At 42.2% G+C, this 20,770-nt stretch overlaps 1 protein-coding gene across 12 annotated transcripts in view; it reads left to right on the forward strand.

Moving 5' to 3' along the window:
* Rgl (Ral guanine nucleotide dissociation stimulator-like) overlaps positions 1 to 19,808 on the forward strand; it is a 24,186-nt gene extending 4,378 nt beyond the window's left edge. The window contains exons 1-7 of one of the 12 annotated variants that reach the window (XM_018023116.2): positions 2,950 to 5,467; positions 8,787 to 9,079; positions 15,760 to 15,864; positions 15,959 to 16,391; positions 16,692 to 17,314; positions 17,399 to 17,713; positions 17,798 to 19,808. In XM_018023116.2, the coding sequence (XP_017878605.1) occupies positions 8,909 to 9,079; positions 15,760 to 15,864; positions 15,959 to 16,391; positions 16,692 to 17,314; positions 17,399 to 17,713; positions 17,798 to 18,457 (2,307 nt within the window). In that variant the 5' untranslated portion in view covers positions 2,950 to 5,467; positions 8,787 to 8,908 and the 3' untranslated portion in view covers positions 18,458 to 19,808. Of the gene's footprint in view, positions 1 to 1,807; positions 2,227 to 2,949; positions 5,468 to 8,786; positions 9,080 to 15,759; positions 15,865 to 15,958; positions 16,392 to 16,691; positions 17,315 to 17,398 lie in introns of those variants that run through there. The other 11 variants (XM_026812832.1, XM_018023118.2, XM_018023121.2 and 8 more) reach the window with 11 other exon arrangements.
* Positions 19,809 to 20,770: the final 962 nt, after the last annotated feature.

Genomic DNA, 20,770 nt, shown 5'->3' on the forward strand with positions numbered 1-20,770 from the left:
CTGATTTCTTTTTAAAAAATGCATTTCTAAAGTGCATAAACTTTTGGGATTGACTGTATAGCCAATACATCCTTAATCGACTACTCCTGAGGTATATGACCAAAAACTGATTATTTGTTGCCGCTAGCGAAAAATGTTTCAAACAAAAGTTGTAGATACTGTCAAAAGCTAAAAGTTTCATGTGGAACATTTTTCACTAGCATCAAAGCCATTTCCGACTTCCTCGGTACCGATTACGACCGAAAAGAACGATTACCGTCTGTATTTTGAGCCCCGTTGGGTCCTATTCGCTATCCGAATGATCACACGGGCAGGGCCACTTGTTAGTAGTATTTCCTCGTGTGCTTTCACGGTTCTGTTTGAATTCGAAGAGCGCGGTGTGGGAGAGAAGGAAAGGAAAGCGATGGAAAGGAAGAGAAAAAAGAAATTCGTACTGAATTCTGAATGGGATATCCGCCTTTCTCACGATTGAACCACGCTCGTGAGATCGATTCGTGATTCGTGCGAAGTGCGTAATGAAGAATTAGAGCGGAGACGATGGTATAATACCATCTTACTCACATGTTACTCATTTTCTATCATCTATTCCGTGATTTTCTCCTTTGCACTCACTTGCAACATCATTTTAATGGAAAACTCGATTAACAATTACAACATCCAACTAAGCCTTATCACTCTCCACATTTTTTTTCTACGGTTCCCTTGCAATTCTTCTATATCAATGTGTTGATAGAACACGATACCAGTATTTTCTTGTTGATAAACTGCAAACATTGAACATCCTACTTTACTGCTAGAAGGCTTGTCCAACTTGATCCGGCTAACTGTTTCGACAGATTCGACCTTGATCGCAATATCGTTTCCGCGAGGAATCACGATGTCCAGACACGTTTATATACATGCATGTACGTAATTACACATGTACACGAATCGATCACGAAACTCTTCAACCAGTCTTAACTAGTTGCCGCTCGTCGATAGCTGTTTCGGCATTCTGTTATCGAGCCGATCGTCGTTAAAACGTAGCTCGTGAATTGTGGGTCGTGCGTGGGACACGCACGCATCTTTGTGACTCAACTTCAAACACACCTACGCTATGCAAGGCTCAAGGTTCTGCCTGTGGTGCAATTCGGCCGCGTGACTTAAATTTCGTCGTGTCATCCTCCCTTAATTCATCACCCAAGTCGCACCCTTCGTTTATTCTCAGCTAGCAACAATGACGGTAAATAAAATATGAAACAAATTCGAGCTCGACTTAATTATGAACGAAAAGTAGAATCAAATTTTTTTAATCATCTAAACGATTTCTGCTTCGTTTAATCTCGTGTTTAATTAATGAGCGCTGGGGGTGAAGTCCTCCAATGAAACAGAATAAAAACGAGTGTACCTTCGAATTGGTACAGTGTGCGTTTCTCACCGATTGCGATTCGAGGCCCACTAGGAACCTGATATCGATTTTATGTCCTGGACCAGGTTCTCGTGTGCAGACTGACGCGAGTGGTTTGCTGGAGTACTCGCGCGGGTTAACGTTAACAAGATTTACTGTACGGTGAATTGCCACACCGCAGCTACGCTGGGTTGGCTATGTACGTAAGGTACAGAAACGGGACGAGACGAGACCGAACGAAACGAAACGAAACCGTGGAGAGGAATGTACAGAGTCACGTACTCATGATCGCGACGCGTCGCAAACGCACCGCGAAATCCGCGAAAACGGGAATTTCACGACTCCTTGCCATCCCCGGAGTTGGCGAGCCTTCAGCAAAAAACATTTTAAAAAGAGTACTTACTTTACTGCTAGAAGGCTTGTCCAACTTGATCCGGCTAACTGTTTCGACAGATTCGACCTTGATCGCAATATCGTTTCCGCGAGGAATCACGATGTCCAGACACGTTTATATACATGCATGTACGTAATTACACATGTACACGAATCGATCACGAAACTCTTCAACCAGTCTTAACTAGTTGCCGCTCGTCGATAGCTGTTTCGGCATTCTGTTATCGAGCCGATCGTCGTTAAAACGTAGCTCGTGAATTGTGGGTCGTGCGTGGGACACGCACGCATCTTTGTGACTCAACTTCAAACACACCTACGCTATGCAAGGCTCAAGGTTCTGCCTGTGGTGCAATTCGGCCGCGTGACTTAAATTTCGTCGTGTCATCCTCCCTTAATTCATCACCCAAGTCGCACCCTTCGTTTATTCTCAGCTAGCAACAATGACGGTAAATAAAATATGAAACAAATTCGAGCTCGACTTAATTATGAACGAAAAGTAGAATCAAATTTTTTTAATCATCTAAACGATTTCTGCTTCGTTTAATCTCGTGTTTAATTAATGAGCGCTGGGGGTGAAGTCCTCCAATGAAACAGAATAAAAACGAGTGTACCTTCGAATTGGTACAGTGTGCGTTTCTCACCGATTGCGATTCGAGGCCCACTAGGAACCTGATATCGATTTTATGTCCTGGACCAGGTTCTCGTGTGCAGACTGACGCGAGTGGTTTGCTGGAGTACTCGCGCGGGTTAACGTTAACAAGATTTACTGTACGGTGAATTGCCACACCGCAGCTACGCTGGGTTGGCTATGTACGTAAGGTACAGAAACGGGACGAGACGAGACCGAACGAAACGAAACGAAACCGTGGAGAGGAATGTACAGAGTCACGTACTCATGATCGCGACGCGTCGCAAACGCACCGCGAAATCCGCGAAAACGGGAATTTCACGACTCCTTGCCATCCCCGGAGTTGGCGAGCCTTCAGCAAAAAACATTTTAAAAAGAGTACTCTTACGAAAATGGTAACAGGGAAGAAACATTAAAGTAAACTGATGCGTATGAAACACCATCTTATTTCTAAAATATTTTGATAGAAAATTATCTATAATACTTTTATCGTTCATTATTATAAATCAAATTGAAAACGAAGAAATTCGGTACCAGTAAGATTCATAATGAACGCATTGGAATTTTGTTAGATATAATATTATTAATTAGTATGATACTTGTACTATTGAGTTTATACGATGCAATTTGATATACATATAATTGCTGGAAAAGATAACAAAATTAGATAACAGTATCTATCCTTAATGCTGAGATTTGTTATAAAATAATAATTGTAGTTCCTATTTGGATTAGGTTTTTATATTTTTGCATACGCACGTAGCGATGTCGTGATTGTATCTACACATGACGCTGTAGATTTATTTTCATTCATATTTTTGTATTCATGTTTTGATATCACAATTCAGTGCAGCCGCTAGCGATTACGTACGTGTATCGAGTTGCAACACGATGACGTAGTTCGGTTGGTTGCATCACACCCGCGACGTCACGGGCAACATTTATCACGTCTCGAGCTATAGCCGATAACGGGTGGGATAGGCGAATATACTGGCCACGACAGGCTACAATTGCTTATCGATCCACGTGCTCGCGGCCTGTTCAAGTTCGTGGTTCGTACGTACGTACATACCGCGTCGAGACCCCCGCCAGGACTCGACATTGTAATTGTAGTGCTCGTAGTCTGGGCGCCAGACTATGGGGTGGCTTTCAGATCCTTTTGTGCTCGGCGTGGGTCTCTTCGAGTTAAGAGAACAGATCGATTCTCGAGAATTTCTCACCCTACCTTCAAGTCTGCGAAGCGAATTTAAAGTTTCCAATCCAAGTACTTCCATTTCCATAGCTCAATAAATCAGTGTTTTTTCTTAGACGTACGTTTGCATTAATTTAGACAAGATGAAATTCGTGTTTTATTCTTTTATATTTAAAAGGCGTATTTTCCTTGAGACAAACGTGGCTCTTTTTTAAAAAATAGTGATTTGTTTACAGAATCGTTCATAACATCGTATAAAACTGAGAGATCTCAGTCTCTGTCTATATTCTCAGGGCGAGGGTGGACATATGGATATGGCTATGAGTATGTGTACACACTGTACTCATTGTCAGCTACCCTCAGCTTCTCGTCATGCTAGTACCCTCGAGCATAGCACAGGGTGAATTTGATGACTCAGGCTGCTTTACGCGAGGAATGAGATTACGTCCCATCTCTCCACATCTATGGGGATCATAGTAGCGAAGGAGACAAATAAACGTCTTGATGTTGAAGTAGCGAAGCTACGCTCGAGGGAACTTTCGCAAAGTGAATGTGTCTACGTTCGCCATTTGAACAAAACGATTTCAGTTTGCAAGTATCTCTCCTATCTATTAAATTATCTAAAATCTTCAAAGCTGCTTGTTTTTATTAAACTTATTTTAAGATAAGGACAATCTTTTGATCAGTCGTTGATTTAATTTTTTAATTCAATGTCTGGAGTAGTCTGAGTTATAGGAATTTGATATCTTAGCGTGAAACATCCCCTAAATCATTCTATAGCAAGAATATTTTACTGACATTCTATTTCGATAAGATTCTGATTACGCGTGATCTCATAAGAAAGTGTCAGGTTTCCAGGATTTGTGTAGAAAGCGTGACCGAAATGAAACGCGACGACATGAATGAATAATGAAAAATAGTCGCGAGAAAATCGAATTTATCGATTGCGAACTGCAGGTTCTCCCGATGGTAATATCAATCCTCGACTTTACCCGTAGCCTGTGCCGTGACATAAGTATCATTCTTGTAATTGACAAGTACTTTATACTCGTGTATGCACTGGGACAAAAAATTAAGGACGCTATATATTATAATATAAAAAATTCATTAGCTCTTCAATTAAATTCTATAAGTAGGCATTTATTGTACGTATGGACATAAGAAAAATCCAGGAAATTATACGTATTTATTAAATATAATTTTACATAAACAAGACAATATGCTTAGAATTCATGACTAATAAAGATTTAAATCCGAGACAAGGTGCATACACAGATAAGTATATTCATACACGTAATGTGACTGGCTGATAAACCTGATATGATATAAGCGTCTGTCAGTGGTGGCTAATATCTTATTTATTGTTGATGGTCACTGGTCGGTAGGAGTACGATTGCGTTGATTGTCAGCCGCATGGAGCGGATTCGGGTTGAATTGCGCGTTCGCTGGCCCCAGAGCCGGACGCTGGATGCCGCGGCTGGAGTTAGTCGTTGACGGGACGGCGAACCGAGTGGTTCGCAGTGTCGGTACGTCCGTTGTTGATGTAGCATGGTCGCGTGACTCGGTTCCTATCCTGTTCGGTCTCCTTCGACGACCACCTGCGCACCGTTCGCCAGCCGTCATCTGGCTTTTCGTTTTCGGCGACCAACGTTCTTGCTCTCGCGTGCCGCTCGCACGTGTTTGTGTGTACGTATTATACGCGCGTGTATTGGGATGAGAGAAAGGTACGAGGGCAGGTGTTGAGGTAGGTATACTGCCTACCTAGCCGGGATCCGAGTCGTGTTTTCTTCGGGTTCTTTGGACCACGTCCAGTGCCTTCGTTTTCTTTGTTCGATCATACCGTCTCGTTCAGGAGGAAGAAACACCGGTGAGTGATAAACGAATTTTGGTCGAATTAGGAGCTCAATTAAGATTTACGAGTGGTTTTAAGTTGGCGTAATACAATCTTGTAGCAATTGAGTTGAACCTCTTTTCAATCTTGACTGTCCTAAGAGTGAGACTGTACAATGATCGTGTCCGCGACGATCGAGCTGCTCCGTGATCGTAAATTTCTATTTTTGAAACGTTGCGGATCGAGTACAATTAATAAATGGAATAATAGTGGTTCGCAAGGCCGCGACCGTGAACGACGTAACTATGTCCCGCTAGAACAGTTCCGTTTTTTTGATACATCAGTCATCGCGATGGTCTGACATATCTCCGTTACCACTGCTTGATTGATCGATATTTCTCTAGAATTTACTGTCATTAGGCTTGACGTAGGTTTTCCCCGGTGGCACGACTGGGAACCGTATCGTGAAAAGTTATGGAATTCGTAGTACACGCAATGTTCTATTTGATTATGCTACGTAAATACATGTTTATTCGTATTTGTGATCTGTAGACCAAGGAATAATACGCGGGAATACTCGTTTCAATGACATTACTTCATCGCGGAAATGTTTTCATATCACGAAAGTCACGTGGACTTGTTCTACCAGTCGTTCAATTTATTTCCACGAGCTTTGGCGCCTTTCAATTAGATTTGTATGTCTGTTTCTGTCTGACATTAATCGAGCCAATATCTTATTATTATCAATTGATAAAAAGATATCGATAAATAAGAACAAAGCGTGATGTACTTGCAATTGTATTTCATAGATTTTGCGTTTTTAAGGATCCACTTTGGTATCAAACATAATTCGATCTACGAGTTACTTAGCACAGGCATCCTTTTCATACTCGGCTCGGTGATACCTAGATAAACTGTTATCGGAGCAAATGGGCGAACGACGTGAGGGTCCGAGCACACGTGCACATTCCCTCCGCGTGTGTATCTGCTAGCGCGTAGGTTTGTCAGTTCTTTGAAAATCGAACGCTTGTGCATCGCACGCAAACAGTCCCACGCCCAGCAAAGTAGGTGCATAGGTTCCACGTGTATGACTAACCCGCGTGTTACGCGGCCACCTTCCTTTCTTTAATCTGCTCTTTTAATTGTATCCCGTCGCGTCTGATCAAAAATCGAACACGGGGATCGTGCATACCCGTAACGTATAAAAATAGACGATTACGTGCTCGAAATTCTTGCTGTTTCGGATTAGAGCTCGTTCTGTTACGTTAGACTCGTATACGTGCATACTGGACGTTCCATTTCAAGTTCCGATTCTAATTATTTCTTAATCTCGTTTCTAAAAATGTTTCAAGTAAAACTTACCCTCTTTTATATTCTCCTCGAAATAGAATAAATTTTATTTCAACTGACACTTCGTATTTATCGCTAATTTGGCATGAATTCAGGAACGATAAAGAGTAGTCGTTAATAATTAATTATTATGTCGAAAAGCGGTAAAAATGGACTCGAAAGAGGACCTTATCATCCTCTCTATCTTATTCTTCGTTTAATAAAAAATAGCAGACGTAAGCTGACATATTTTCGACCGGATCGAATATGCAAATGTAATCGTGGAATCCGGTCTTTTTAGCGGACCGTCGTCTCTTCCTCGTCTCTCGTTTGATCATAATTATCCATCGTGAATATATATAGTTTTTATAAGAATTAAGTACAGTTATATCTGTTGTAAATTATCGGAATAGGCACGCATTCTTGTATAAATACATATTTGTAGTGCACGACTCGAGTTTCTCGAATGGTTCGTGAGGCACGCATTATCCCGCGCGCGCGTTAAATAAGAAAATAACGTAACAACCGAGTCATTCGAGCCGAGCCGCCAAATGATTCATGCTCGTATGAAACGCACTGCAGCTAACGCTAAAGCACGCTTCCTGCCTGCTACGGAGTTACGAAGTAGAGCTAGTGCTCTCCGTGTTCGCTTACAGAAACGGAGCTAAAGTGGCGTACGCGTGACATTTGTTCAAACAAAAACTTTATAGTTTGCTCTTAATTATCTTTAAACGCAGAAAACTTATGTTACCAAGTTGTGAACGAAATCTTTCTTGTCAGAAATACGTAATGGTTCGGATAAAGCATTATCGGGTGACGAACTGGTCAATTTAAATCGATACACAATGGAAGGATTAAGTTTGTGACACATGAAACGTGTGAATTTTCCGTAACTCGTAACAAGCGGTGTCGGGGCGTGAGTTTTATCGAAACGAGGCGTCGACGGGCAACGACATTTTTATCTATCTATAGGATTTTATTTGGAAATCGGTTTTTTCGTTTTTACACGTCGATATCAATTAAATAGACGTAGCGGCAGACAAACAGACATTTCCATAGAATATTTCTGGAAGGTAGATTTCAATTATTCGTGGGCGACATGGCGTGCTTCGAAATGTGAAAAGCCACGGGATTGTGTGGGCGGACGTTTGGAAAATCGGCTAATGGTCGGAAGCTCAATTCCGCCTACATGCCAGCGACATCCTTGTTAACTTTAACTTTACCTTCAACTTGAGTAAAACTACTGCTTCGTTTGCTTTTAATTTTTTACTATTTAAGAATAAAGGATAATAAAGTGGTCATAGGCTACTGTTTAACGAATTTAGAGTTTTACAAGTACGTGTAATAGTCGCGAGGGAACTTGCTTTAAATAGAAATATAGATTCCAAAATATATACAGGATTCGATAAACTCTGGGGCTTGAAAAATACAAGTATAGGAAATTTTGCCTTGAACTTTACATTGACCTCTTCGTCAATAATAAGAATTGTGATAACGGAGCAGCTCGAAAACGAAACGCAGTCTAAAACGGTTCGATTGGATGAAAGATTTTATTGTAATCATCATCGATGATCGGAAGTCGCACTTTTAATTTGATTCTATTTTAATGATGATGCATCGAACGATGCATACGTTCTTGCTGCGTCGCTATTGACGCACATAATACGTACTTGGCCTCTGCTGCCATGCTAATAGGAATTGAAATCTCTGATTCGAATCGGCGATAATCCTTGAATTCAGTTGCTCATCGAGAACGTTGACTGATCGCGAATCGCGATTGATCGTCGACGTCGGAGATGGAAAAGGCTTGTGAATTCTATTGGCGAATTCACTGGAGACTTCTATAAGCCTTCAGATTGCTCGCTTTCGTCGTATCAAAGAAAATCTCAAGTGATTCAGATTGATGAAATTGCACACTCTATAAACGTTTAGAATTTGCAATGAAAGTGCGACTTGCGAAGCTTAGGAAAAATTTTAAAGAACGGATCGTCGTGTTAAAAACGAGAGCATCGCGTCTGATTGTCAGTGCTTGGATGGACAGAGAGTCAGGTCAAATGAATCACGAGACGAACTGCACGCTTGCACAGGCAGAATCGAAATCGAAGCGCCGAGCGAAGAAGGGGAAGTTCCGCTGACATCCACACGTGGATGCTGTGGCCCGTGTTGGGGGATGACGGGCTGAGCCCAACGTCGCCCCCGGCCGCGGCGTCGGCCAGTCTCAAGGGGGTGAACAAACTGGCGCCCCTGCTGCTCTGCGCCCCCTGCAAGCCCACCAGCCACAGGAAGAACCAGAATTCCACGCAGTGGTACGTGCAGCAGGTAAAAAGAACGCACACAACATTCGCTCTTTATTGTCATTGTCGTTGTCGGTTCGTTTGTCTTCTTCGTTGCTGTTTTTTCCCTTCTCTTTCTGTTTTCGTATTTTTTTTTTTTTTTGTGTCGCTCTCTCTTCAATTTGATTGTCCTTCGACATTTCTTTTTATTGCTCTTGCCTGTTTCCATTTCCTTGTTTTGTACTTATTCTCCCCTTGCTCGTATTGCGTGATTTAAGCGTAAAACAGATCTGTTTTCAACCGGGGGTTCCTACGTCGTTACGTGACTTTCTGAGTACACACGAAGACATGTGCAAGTACTTGCTAGACCTCAAGATTTATTGTATCGCGTAATAATTCGTTTCTAAACATGTATGACCCGTGTTTGATTATTACGAGACAGTTATTTGCAATTGATCTACTCTACGTAAACACATGATAATATGTATAGATAGCTAAATATTTGGAGTAGATGTACATAACGAGATCGTTCGACGTTTACACATGCGATCGATACCGGTGTATGACTTATGATTGCAATTAAATTAAAATTAGGTGTCTTGATTTCAACAACTAGTTTCAGGAAAATTAATAATAAATTTTGCACATGTGAGAAAAAAATCAGAAACTTTCGTTTTTGTTGAAAGAAAGCTAAATGTCTATCTCATTCGATGAAACCTTACTTTTACTTCGATCACAGTACCGAGCGAGTACTTACATGTGCATGCACAGTAATATTTATTATTAGGCGTCGAACCTGGGGTTGGAAACCTGACTTGGCGTAGAAAGCGTCGGAGTCGGGACTCGACGCTTGATCGTTTTCCTCGGTAAAAGCATAATACGATTGTTTCGGTCTTGAGTAAATTAGACGATAAATCCGGATAAATCGCGTGAAAGTCTTCCCAAAACGATTCCTCCCGAGGGATTCCCTCGGCTTAAATACGCTATCGCCTTTTATTGTTAAACCCTGAAAAAATTCGGTCATCCACAATTCGATTCGAACAAGAAAGGTGTGCTGGAAGTCTAATTTAATTCGTTTTGATGAATATGTCATACTGTACTAAAAAAATAAGATACATATTTCTTTATCGGCGAGAAAATATCTAAATCGACGTGGGATACCTAGGATACCTTCCTTGCAAGTACTAAATAAGATTATACGTATGTAGATGCTGTATGTATAGCTGATACATATGTTGATATTCGTTGATAGTACGTCCGCGAATATTTCATATTTCCCATAGAACAAGCATAAATATGCGCATATATTCGAAGTTACTCGGAATCTCCGGTTTAAAAAGCGCAATCTATAATATAATATGATTGTGATACACCGATAGGTTATCGGTGCAAATTGCTTTCGTAGAATTTGTTTATTCTCTGATTGGTCCGCAAACGTATATCACTATCACTGCTATTATATATATGTATGTGTACGTGTAGATGTAGCGTGCATGCCTAAGCGTTTATTCTATTATCGTAATCGTAATCATAGTATTGTCTTCTCGTGCATGGGAACGAGAGGAGTGCATCGTGTACGAGGTACGAGTGCGTTTTATTATTATGATAAGTATTACATAATTTTCGCAATGGGAATTAAATGATAATGCAGTTTTGGAGTAAATTAATTAAAGGATTCCATATTGAAGATGAGAATATCAAGAATGGAACAATGGGTCTGGTAGAGAACCGTAAATCGTACATAGTCGAAACTCATTGTGTTGCATTAAAGTAAGATATGGATAGAGAAAGTATCAACGTCAGGCGAACCTCCAGTGTTAACGTTAGAATAACTGTTGAAGTAAAAGTCAGTCAGGATTAAATAGGAAAACAATTCCATCGCCAGCTTTCAATTATTTGTCGATTAATCATGTATTTTTATGCTCTTGGTCGAAAACATTTCCATTACTTTCAATCGTTCTGGTTATCGAATTTCTTTATTGGCCATATCAATCTTTTTTGCTGAGGCCAATACTACTGCATCTATTTTCGATTCCCTCGGAAAACAATTTCGTGCAAACATTCTTCTCACTGAACGCAGTCAGCAAACAAAAACAGCGAGAGTTGTGTACCTACCGTGAATCAAGTACACTCTTTGAAATTGAGTAGGCTCGAAAGAATTCGATTTCACGCGAACAAGTATGATTCACTTAAACGTCCGAATAGTAACGTAGCTGCGCGTTGGTCGTGTCGCACACGTGGTAGCGGTTTTAATCGGATAATCAGGGTCAGAGTGTCATCGGAACTGTATCGTTGTCATTAATGATTGTGTGTACTGCGCACAGGGGAGACGCGGCCAAATAAATGCTGACAATGAGCTACGGTTATATTGACCCAATAAAATTCTCGCTCTACTCAAGTCTAAAGTGAATAATTACTCGTTAGACGAAAATTGATATAATGATTTGACGGCGAACTTTCATGCAAAATAAAATATTTAGTGTACTGCTATAGAGAACAAAATTTAAATATGGTTTATTCTTATTAATTAAATGTCACAGTATGCGTACCGCATACAGTGTCCAGTTTTCTTATCACAAATTCATAAACATTCGTAGTCTAATTGATGATGCTCAGAATGAGCAAAACGAGTTATTGATTCTCTTAATTGCTGTTCTACAAGTAATTTCAATGTACGTATTTTGAAATGTGACGCCTTTCGGTTCGTGATACGGTGCATAATCTTGTTCACGTTCCTCTTGTCGCGATGACACGCAGTTTTGCGTCAAACGTTCGTCGATTTTTGATCGAAACCGGTTTAATGAACGACAGTGTTCTGCCGCTCTTGCGTCAATACGTAATTATTTTTGTATGTAATTATTTCACACGTCACAGACATGTGTTAAACCGTGAAGTGCATCGTTTTCTTCACTAAAATTTTAATTTCGGTTCTGCCTGGACATGTAGGACAGGAAAATGTCGATATCTTCGCTTGGTTCTACTTTTTTCTTATCATCGCGTTGACTCATGGACGACGCGCGAATAGACGCAAATTATGAATACATAAATATGCGCGAATAGATCACGAGGCTCAGTTCCGCTTGGATTTTTCTTTGAATGCTACACTTCATTCCTTCACAGTCGCATCAATTATGGGTATATATTCTTGACGTTACTTTGAAATCATATACATACATAGATACATATAGATAAATAGGAATATTGGTAACATGTATGAGATAGCGAACCTCGAAGGTGCTTCGCCATCGTCACCTTATTTAACAGCGTGAGTCACCGCGACTTCTTGTGCCAGCGGTTCGTTTAATTGCTTATCTGAAATCTAAGGTACTTTGCGTACCTTACGTATCCATTGTTACGTATATGCAACTATATACATACATACATACATACATACATACATAATTATGTGCGTTGCCTGACCGGAAACGGGCGCCACGCTGGCTCTTCTGATAGATGAGGTTCTCCCTAACAAAATTTCTTTGTTCGCCGGACACGTGTTACACTTTCGATTTGTTTACAATGAGGTGTTCCCTGACATTTAAATTCGATGATCTGGGAATCCGGACTTTTCTTTGGATAGAAGCTTTGGCAGCGTTAGCATGTTTGCATGTTGGCTAAATACATTGCACGAGGTGGTTCGACATGTGTACTTGCGACACTGACTGTAAACGCTGAAGAGAGGGTCTATAGTCTATAGGGTGAGTGGCTTTTGTAATGGGCATTTAGGCATCGACAAAGCTCTGGCTTTATCAGAGCTCGTTCTTTGAACTTCCGGCCATGTCTTGGTACGTACATAGTACATACTATTACCCACGCGACCACGAGTTCTTCTCGTTCGCCTTTCTTCCTTTCGCTTTGATCGCGGTTATTATCCTTGGAGCCTTTTTCGAACCTGACACTATGACAAAAGAAATCGTTCCTCTCTGAAATCTCAGTCTATTCTTTGGTATCGATCTCTAATTGTTAGATGAAACACTTTACGTGTACAAGGCTACGATTATCGACAGGTTATTCCGGAACGAAGAGACATCGATTCTAAGAAGTGGTGAAATTAAAAATTAAAATCGTTCAATCTTTCAAAACGTTAGTCAGGAAATTAGTTCTTAGAATCGGATCGATTGTAGCCGTAGTAGTTAAACGTTTCATCGAATTAGGCAGATCGACCCGCGCTTTCATTGCCAATACTCTGCACATGGCACGGTGACCCTGCTTATTCGGGTTCACGGTTGGAACACGTTATTCCACCTTAACTAGCTCACGGAATCGTGACTTTAACAGTGATAATATGTTTACGCCGATTCCACCAGTTGCGATGTAGTCGGTCGGATTTCCATGTTTATCGATCGTACTTCGTATCTCTTCTCCTCTTCTGATAATCCGATGGTAAGCTTTTTATAGGTCGACGTGGAATAATAGACTAGATATCAGTTTATACACACGTCGCGTTTGGTTTTCTTACCGTCTTACCATATGACAATTCACTTTGCCATTTGACAAGACTGAACGTCGCGTCTCGTTCCTTCCGATGGAAACCTTTGCGTAAGGAGTTAAGGGAATCTAAGGGGAAAATCGAATTAGGATCTTGATATATAGAACCTAAAGTTGTATAGTCGTCGTACAGAGTGGACAAGCGATTCTGACCAGGCGTGAGGAATATACATACAGTTCTCCGTGGAACAATGGATAGTTGACGTGTTCCAAGGAGCCTCGTCCACTGATGAGGAGCGTATGGATGAATATAAGGCAGAAGGCATAAGGACCTTAAGTCACGCTCGGGTTCTTTCAGTAGGCCTCTAATTGCCGGTTCGTTCCGGAGCGTAAGCCGCTTTTTTCCACCGAGCAATTTTACTGCTGCTCCGACTAGACTCCACAACAGTACTTACTCGTCATCATCGAGAAACGCAGTCGCTCCGGTATTTTCTTTCGATGCCACACCGAGTTCTACCTCTTTTTACGCTATTATTCTCGCCATTGGCATAGGAATCGCCGCGTTTCTAACTGTACTACCTAACTGGTTTCGGGTATTTTTTTATAAAACTTACAAACGTTGTTTTCTTAAACTGCTCGTTGCAATTGATCGAAGAAATGGCTTAAGTAAAAGCATAATTTTTTATTTCACGACGTGGATAGAAATTGAATGGTTACGGTAACCGGAACTCGCCTGCGCAATTAGCAATCGATAGATAGCAGTTGAACCGTACTTTCATTTTCCGTGCAAGAACAAGAACAGCTTTCTTTTCGCGGTCTCATCGATCGTCTCGTTCAGCATTATGTGCAGTGTGCACATGACATGTAAATACTTAGGTATACGCCGCACGCCGCCGTCCCGTCTTTCTATCGGTGAAGGCAGTAAATGTTGCACATTAGAGATAGAAGCGGCGAGCGAATGGCAATGACACGGTTTGTTTTTCTACGCTTCGAATCTGTAGCGATACGTATTGTATGTAGCCACAATTTATACGTACATACCAAGAAAAAGAAACAAAGAGAGAAATTTGGTTTCAGCGAAAATATTCCAATACGTGAGTTACTGATATTTTCATTTCCTTCAGAGGCACATGTATATTTTTGTCAGATACATTATTAGGACTCTCTTGTTGGCCTCCAGCAGGTAAGTCACACGCTGGAGAGAGTGGATAACTTTGGCAGATGCGTTTAGCGTTCCAAATAAACCAGCGAATCTCGTAGAACGAGAATCCTATTTTTAGTGGTCTCCCTGCGCCTTTCAAAGTCCCACAACCCACAATTTGTCCCCTCGGACAAGTTTCCGAAGAACTAATGGTATACACTTTTCATCAAGATTTCAGTACTCGTTTCGGACTCCCCTGCGGTTTAAATTTAATCGCACACGACTTTCGTTTCGTCGATTTGGAAAAATTAACTGGGCATCGATGAGGGGAAATTGGCTTATTCATGTATTGATTCTGCGAATGCTCGAAATTCTCGCGAGTCTCGTATTTGAAATAGCTTTCGAGTTAGTGAGATTCTTGAGGTTGGTCAGGACGATTTAAAAAGTTTGAATGCTTCGCGGATCAAATAGTTGGATTGGGTATGGATTGGAAATTTGGCTGCCTTGGAATTGCATCGTGCGTACGCAGATTTACGAATATAAATTAAAGCCATTTACGTAAGTGTATTTTTTATGAATCAGATGATTTTTAATGTATGCCAATTTTTCTTACATCTTTCGCATTCGAATTAAAACTCTGCACCTTGTGAACATGTTGAAATGCTGATCATAAATTTGTTCTGTGCAACAGAAATGCGATCTCCGTGAAGTGAACGTTTTTGCCGATAAATAATTTATAAATCACTCTGGATTTCTGTGCTGTATTTATGGGTAGCTAGGTAGCATAAGGTAAATTACTTAACAAGGCAAGCCTCACGTGGTAATTAATCTTTCTGGAACAGCAATTAAGAATCTAAAATCGTGTCGGGTTTACCGTAAGTCGTGGTTTAGGTGGTGGCACAGGGATAAGGATCTTCGTAGCGATCCATGTTTATCGTTCCGCGATCATGTTAGATTTTAGACGTTACGGACCGCGGATGGTATCCGGAAGTGAAGCGCAAACGCAGCTTATTTATTTGTCGTATAAAGTGTACTCCCTGTTTGAGATTGCACGGTATTCTGAACGCCTGCCTGACGCATGATATTTACTGATTCCCTGGTGTCTCAGACGTATCTCTTTTTGCGTTTAACTTTTACCGTCTGCTTTTATTTTACAGCCCACGTGGCGTTTATGGGGCGAGGAAAGGGGCGACGGCGTCATATACACGGTGTACCTGAAGAAGGTCCGCTACCACAGGCCTACCAGAAGCCTCTCTGCGTCGGTAAGTAATAAGAAATTTCAAATATCAGACTAATGCATAAAACAGGATTCTTAAATTCTGGCAAACTTATTAATTCTAATGCACGATCCGGTAGGATTCGGACGACGAAATTTCGCATTTGGAATGGGAGACGGTGCGAGTTCGTTTCTTGAAGGCGGGCACGGTGCAGCGGTTGGTAGAGAGTCTGGCGAACGACGACGGGGAGCTCGAGTCGACGTACATAAACGTCTTCTTGGCAACGTATCGCGCGTTCACGACGCCGCGGGAGGTGCTGGAGTTATTGTTAGCGAGGTACGATGCTCTCGACGAGACTTCCGGTGGCGCCCTGACAGGTGAGCAGCACCGAAAGACATTGGTGCAAGCGCTTCACGTATGGCTGGACGCGTATCCCGGCGATTGGAAGTCGCCGCCGAATCACCCCCTGCTCACCAGGCTCTTGGACTTTACGCATCGACGGCTTCCTGGCTCGGAGCTCGAGCTCAAGGCAAGGCATCGCTTGCACAGGTTTCAGCGTGAAGATCAGATAGGTAAGGACCTTCGAAATTTTGCAACAGGATGTCTGCTCTATGCGCCGCGTAATCGTTATACGTTACATCGTAATGTCAAAAAGTAGTAATGTATTATAAGGGACGGGTAGATTAAAGTGAAAACAATTTCTTACAATAACGTATGACTATTTACTGATAATATTATTACGTTACACGTTAACCGGAAATATACACAGCATGTGTCATGGTTCGGTGTTTCTGTAGATTGTAGCCACGTACATTTATGTGATTGTGTAAAGATAAACTCTATCGTTGTGATTCATTTTTTTACTCGATTAGATTCCTGTATGGTATACGACAATGGTCGATTACCACGTGGTTCTCCGGATCCGATCGCGGATCACTGGGCGAACTATAGTTTCCCCGAGGTTCCGCACCGGCACTTCGCCGAGCAGTTGACCCGCATGGACGCCGAAGTGTTCAAGAAGTTGGTGGCCCATCAATGTCTAGGTGCTGTCTGGTCGAGACGGGATCGTTCGAGGAGTCACGACGCTGCTACCGTATTGGCCACCGTGAACCAGTTCAATGCCGTGTCGCTTCGTGTGATATCGACAATACTTAAGGATACGGCGTTGAAATCACAAGAACGCGCGAGAATCCTCGAGACGTGGATCGATATTGCTCAAGAACTGCGAGTGCTGAAGAACTTCAGCAGTTTGAAGGCCATCGTGTCCGGTCTTCAGAGCAACCCGGTTTACAGGCTGGAAAAGTGTTGGCAGTGTATGCCGAGGGAGAAGCACGAATTGTTCAGGGAACTGGAGAGGATCTTCTCGGAGGAGAACAACGCGTGGACGCAGCGAGAGCTTTTAATTAAAGAGGGCACGGCCAAGTTTGCGGACACCGCTGGTAGGAGCGACAGGCATTTACAGAAGTTGTTCCAGAAACAGAATACTCATGCGGGAGTAAGTAATATCATACTTCTTTGTTTTGTTTTTACGATTATATATTATTGTAATTTAATTAATTTTGTGTTCCGTTCTATCCAGAATATTAGTTACGGCACGATACCTTATCTGGGAACCTTCTTAACGGATCTCACCATGATAGACACCGCGATACCGGACACCATAGCCGAGGGTCTGATCAACTTCGATAAACGTCGAAAAGAGTTCGAGGTTCTCGCCAGGATAAGGTTGTTGCAGGGTGCCGCGAACGCGTACAACTTTAACACGGATCCGTTGTTCGATCGTTGGTTTCATTCCGTGGTAGTGTTGGACGATCGCGAGGCGTATAAGCTCAGCTGCCAAATCGAGCCGCCGCCGCCGGGTAACACTTTGAACACGCGCGGGAAGAAGAAGCAGGTCAGCATGCTCTCCCTGATCTCGATAATACGATCTCAATCTCGATCCCGATCTCGTTCGCCCGTTACCGGACTTGTCTTGCAGTGTCATCAGGGTCACCGCAAAAACGACTCAATAGCGTCCACGTCGAGTTCGAGCAGCTCCCAATTTTACTGCGACCTGGATTCGCTACCGAGCTCGCCGCACAACTCTCTCGATCGGCGCACTTCACCGTCCCAGATGTCCAGCTCTTCCTCTAGCTCGTCTTTGCCATCATTGGACGTGTCCCTCAGTTCCGGTGGTGGGAGCGGGGCGACGGGCAATCAGCACAATCGTCTAGCGCCGCCTGCGCCGGTGAACACCGCCGCGATCAGTAACGGGAACGGCCCGAGTCTCGTCGGTCTGTCTAGCCCGAGCCACTCGCACAAGAGTTCACCCGATTTTTATATAATCAAGGTCACGATGGAGACCGACAAAGTGGAGACCGAAGGTGTGGTGCTGTACAAGTCTATTATGCTCTCGAACAATGAAAGGACGCCTCAAGTGATACGTAACGCGATGCTCAAACTCGGAATTGAAGGCAGTCCTGATCAGTACACGTTGGCTCAAGTACTACCGGATCGTGAGATGGTATTGCCAAACTCGGCGAACGTTTACTACGCCGTCAACACTGCGCATAATTTAAATTTTATTCTAAGACCCAGAAAAGACCCTAACGATAGCGCCACGGAAAGTCCTAAGAGCAAGTCGAGCCACAAGCGGTAGTGTTCACCGTTAAGAGGATTAGACTTGAGCGATCCTTTCCAGTAATTTATCGCGTTACGCCAGGATCAGCTGTCGTTATGTTGATGTGCGAAATTTTGCAAGATAAATCAATGCTCGGCTGCGAAACTGAAGAATCTCATTAGGTTTGAATTTATTTTCCTTTTGCATATAATTACCAATGTTCGTTATGTCGCGAAGTATTTTTTTTCTCTAGCGATATAATTTCGAATGGCGTTGAATTCAAGATGCAGTACGATCGTGTTTTCATCTATGTATTTTTTTCACTCATCGTACACTCGCGTTAACATGACGTTATTCTCACGGACGTACTCGGACATACGACGCTAGCGTAAATGGCGTGGTTCACGGGCTAATTGTACATAGTTTGATAGATAATGTTTAGGATTGGGCGCACACGTGAATCGAACAAAAACGAATCGCGATTGAAAGGTAGCTTGCAAGGTGCGTGAAAAATTTAGGATTCGTGTGTATGTATGCGTGCGTGTTCGTGCATCTTGTGTGTGCATATAATTATCGTAATTTATACAATTCCTTGCGGATTCCAAGAGATTATACGCAACCATACACATGCGACGCGTTAAGTGTATTATTCGCAGGGATCATTGTGATTTTGTACATAAGTTTAGTTTTCGTAGTGTGGCTTCGTTCGATCGGCCGCGAGAATCAAAGTGGACCTAAATGAAACGATTGTCAATTAATTTTTTCTAATTGAAAAAGAAATGGAAGAAAAAATAATAATAGTCGAGGTTGAGAAACTTGTTCTGGCAACTATTCGTCCATTCCGTGATTCGTTTTTTCTAGCTATGCATCTCGTGAAAATGGTGCGCGGATGAGGAAAATTAAAAATTCTGTGATACATATTGGAATCTCACGTTTTGGCTTTGAACTTAAAAAAAAACTTTCGAAATCCAGCATACTTTAAAGAAGAATTAATATACCTAATATTACACGGTACTTCAATATCGAGAGTAGGTTCATCTTGCAATTAGAATTTGTGTGTGAACGTACGTTGATATATTTTTACAAAGACCTGCATGCATTTCTTAAATAGGACAAAGGATAAAGAGCACAGAATAAAAAAAAGAAAAAAATAATTTAAGGATCCAGACACGTCGAGGCCGTTCGTAAATATTTGTCGCGTCGACGTGTTTGAATCCTGATGCTTGAACGCATCGTTTAGCTTAAGCAATTTTGTACTTACCTCTTATCGACCCCGATTTTCCAGGAACTGTAACTATTTAATTATATGTGTTCGTGTACGCGTCGAAGTTCGTACAAGTTACGTGTAATGCGAGTCGATAAAAGTGAGAATAGATGGCCCACAATTTTACTTGGTCTTTTATCGGACGATTAATACCTACCATCTTTAAAAACTCCAATTTATTCTCCACTTTACACATTTTTTCCCAGACTCGCCAATCGTTTCATTATCAACTCCAAATTTCTTTCGTATTCTGCGATTATTCATTTTCAATTTTCTGCACGATCAATCGACCATTTCGCTTTAACGTATATTTTCTTATCCATCAAGGTCCCCTGAAATCCCATCTCCGTTACTGCCCATCATTACTTATCGAGAACGCATCGAGAACTAACTTTTACGAGCACCGCCTATCTGAAGAGAGTGAGGACGATCAGATCGCAACCATTACCAGATCGAGACCGCGCGTGGAAAACCACGCCGTGCAGCCTCGCTGATGACTTCCGGTACGCCAGCGTATCCGGCACGCGAACCTGTTGAGCTCTCCAGCGACACCCCAGGTGCAACTACCCCAGAGCACAAGGTACGAGGTAGGTGTGTTCACCGTTTCACGTTTACGAAAGGAAACATGCATTACGAGGGGGTGGGACCAACCGCTAACAGTTTCGACAAGCTGTGATCGTTCAGCCAAAGGAGAAGGTCGGAACGGCAATCCCCTTCCTCCGTCATGGTCGCGATCGATGCCGTTGAAGATAGGGGCAAGTTTCTTCGCGCTATGTTACACGCGTGTGCATACGATATTAGATTCTTCCGCGAAATTGAGTCAATGTCACGCTCGTGTCAAAACAGTAGAAATTTTGTACGTATATGCGCACCGAGGCTGGTTTAATTAATTTTAATTATCGGGACCTTAATACTCGCCGTGTGTACCGTTACTGGGGTTAATGCAATTACCCGAGAACATCACTTGGAACTTTGCTTTTCGCCGTAAGTGGTGCATAGTAGCCTGATTAAATTTGAATTTGAATCAAGACGTACTTTGCCGAAGTGCTGGTTAATGTGATCGCAAATAGGAAACTTAGTGCGTTAGA

This window comes from Ceratina calcarata, unplaced genomic scaffold (genome assembly GCF_001652005.2).
Source record: "Ceratina calcarata isolate Rehan_Ccalc_2016 unplaced genomic scaffold, ASM165200v1 scaffold297.2, whole genome shotgun sequence".
Taxonomy (NCBI): domain Eukaryota; kingdom Metazoa; phylum Arthropoda; class Insecta; order Hymenoptera; family Apidae; genus Ceratina; species Ceratina calcarata.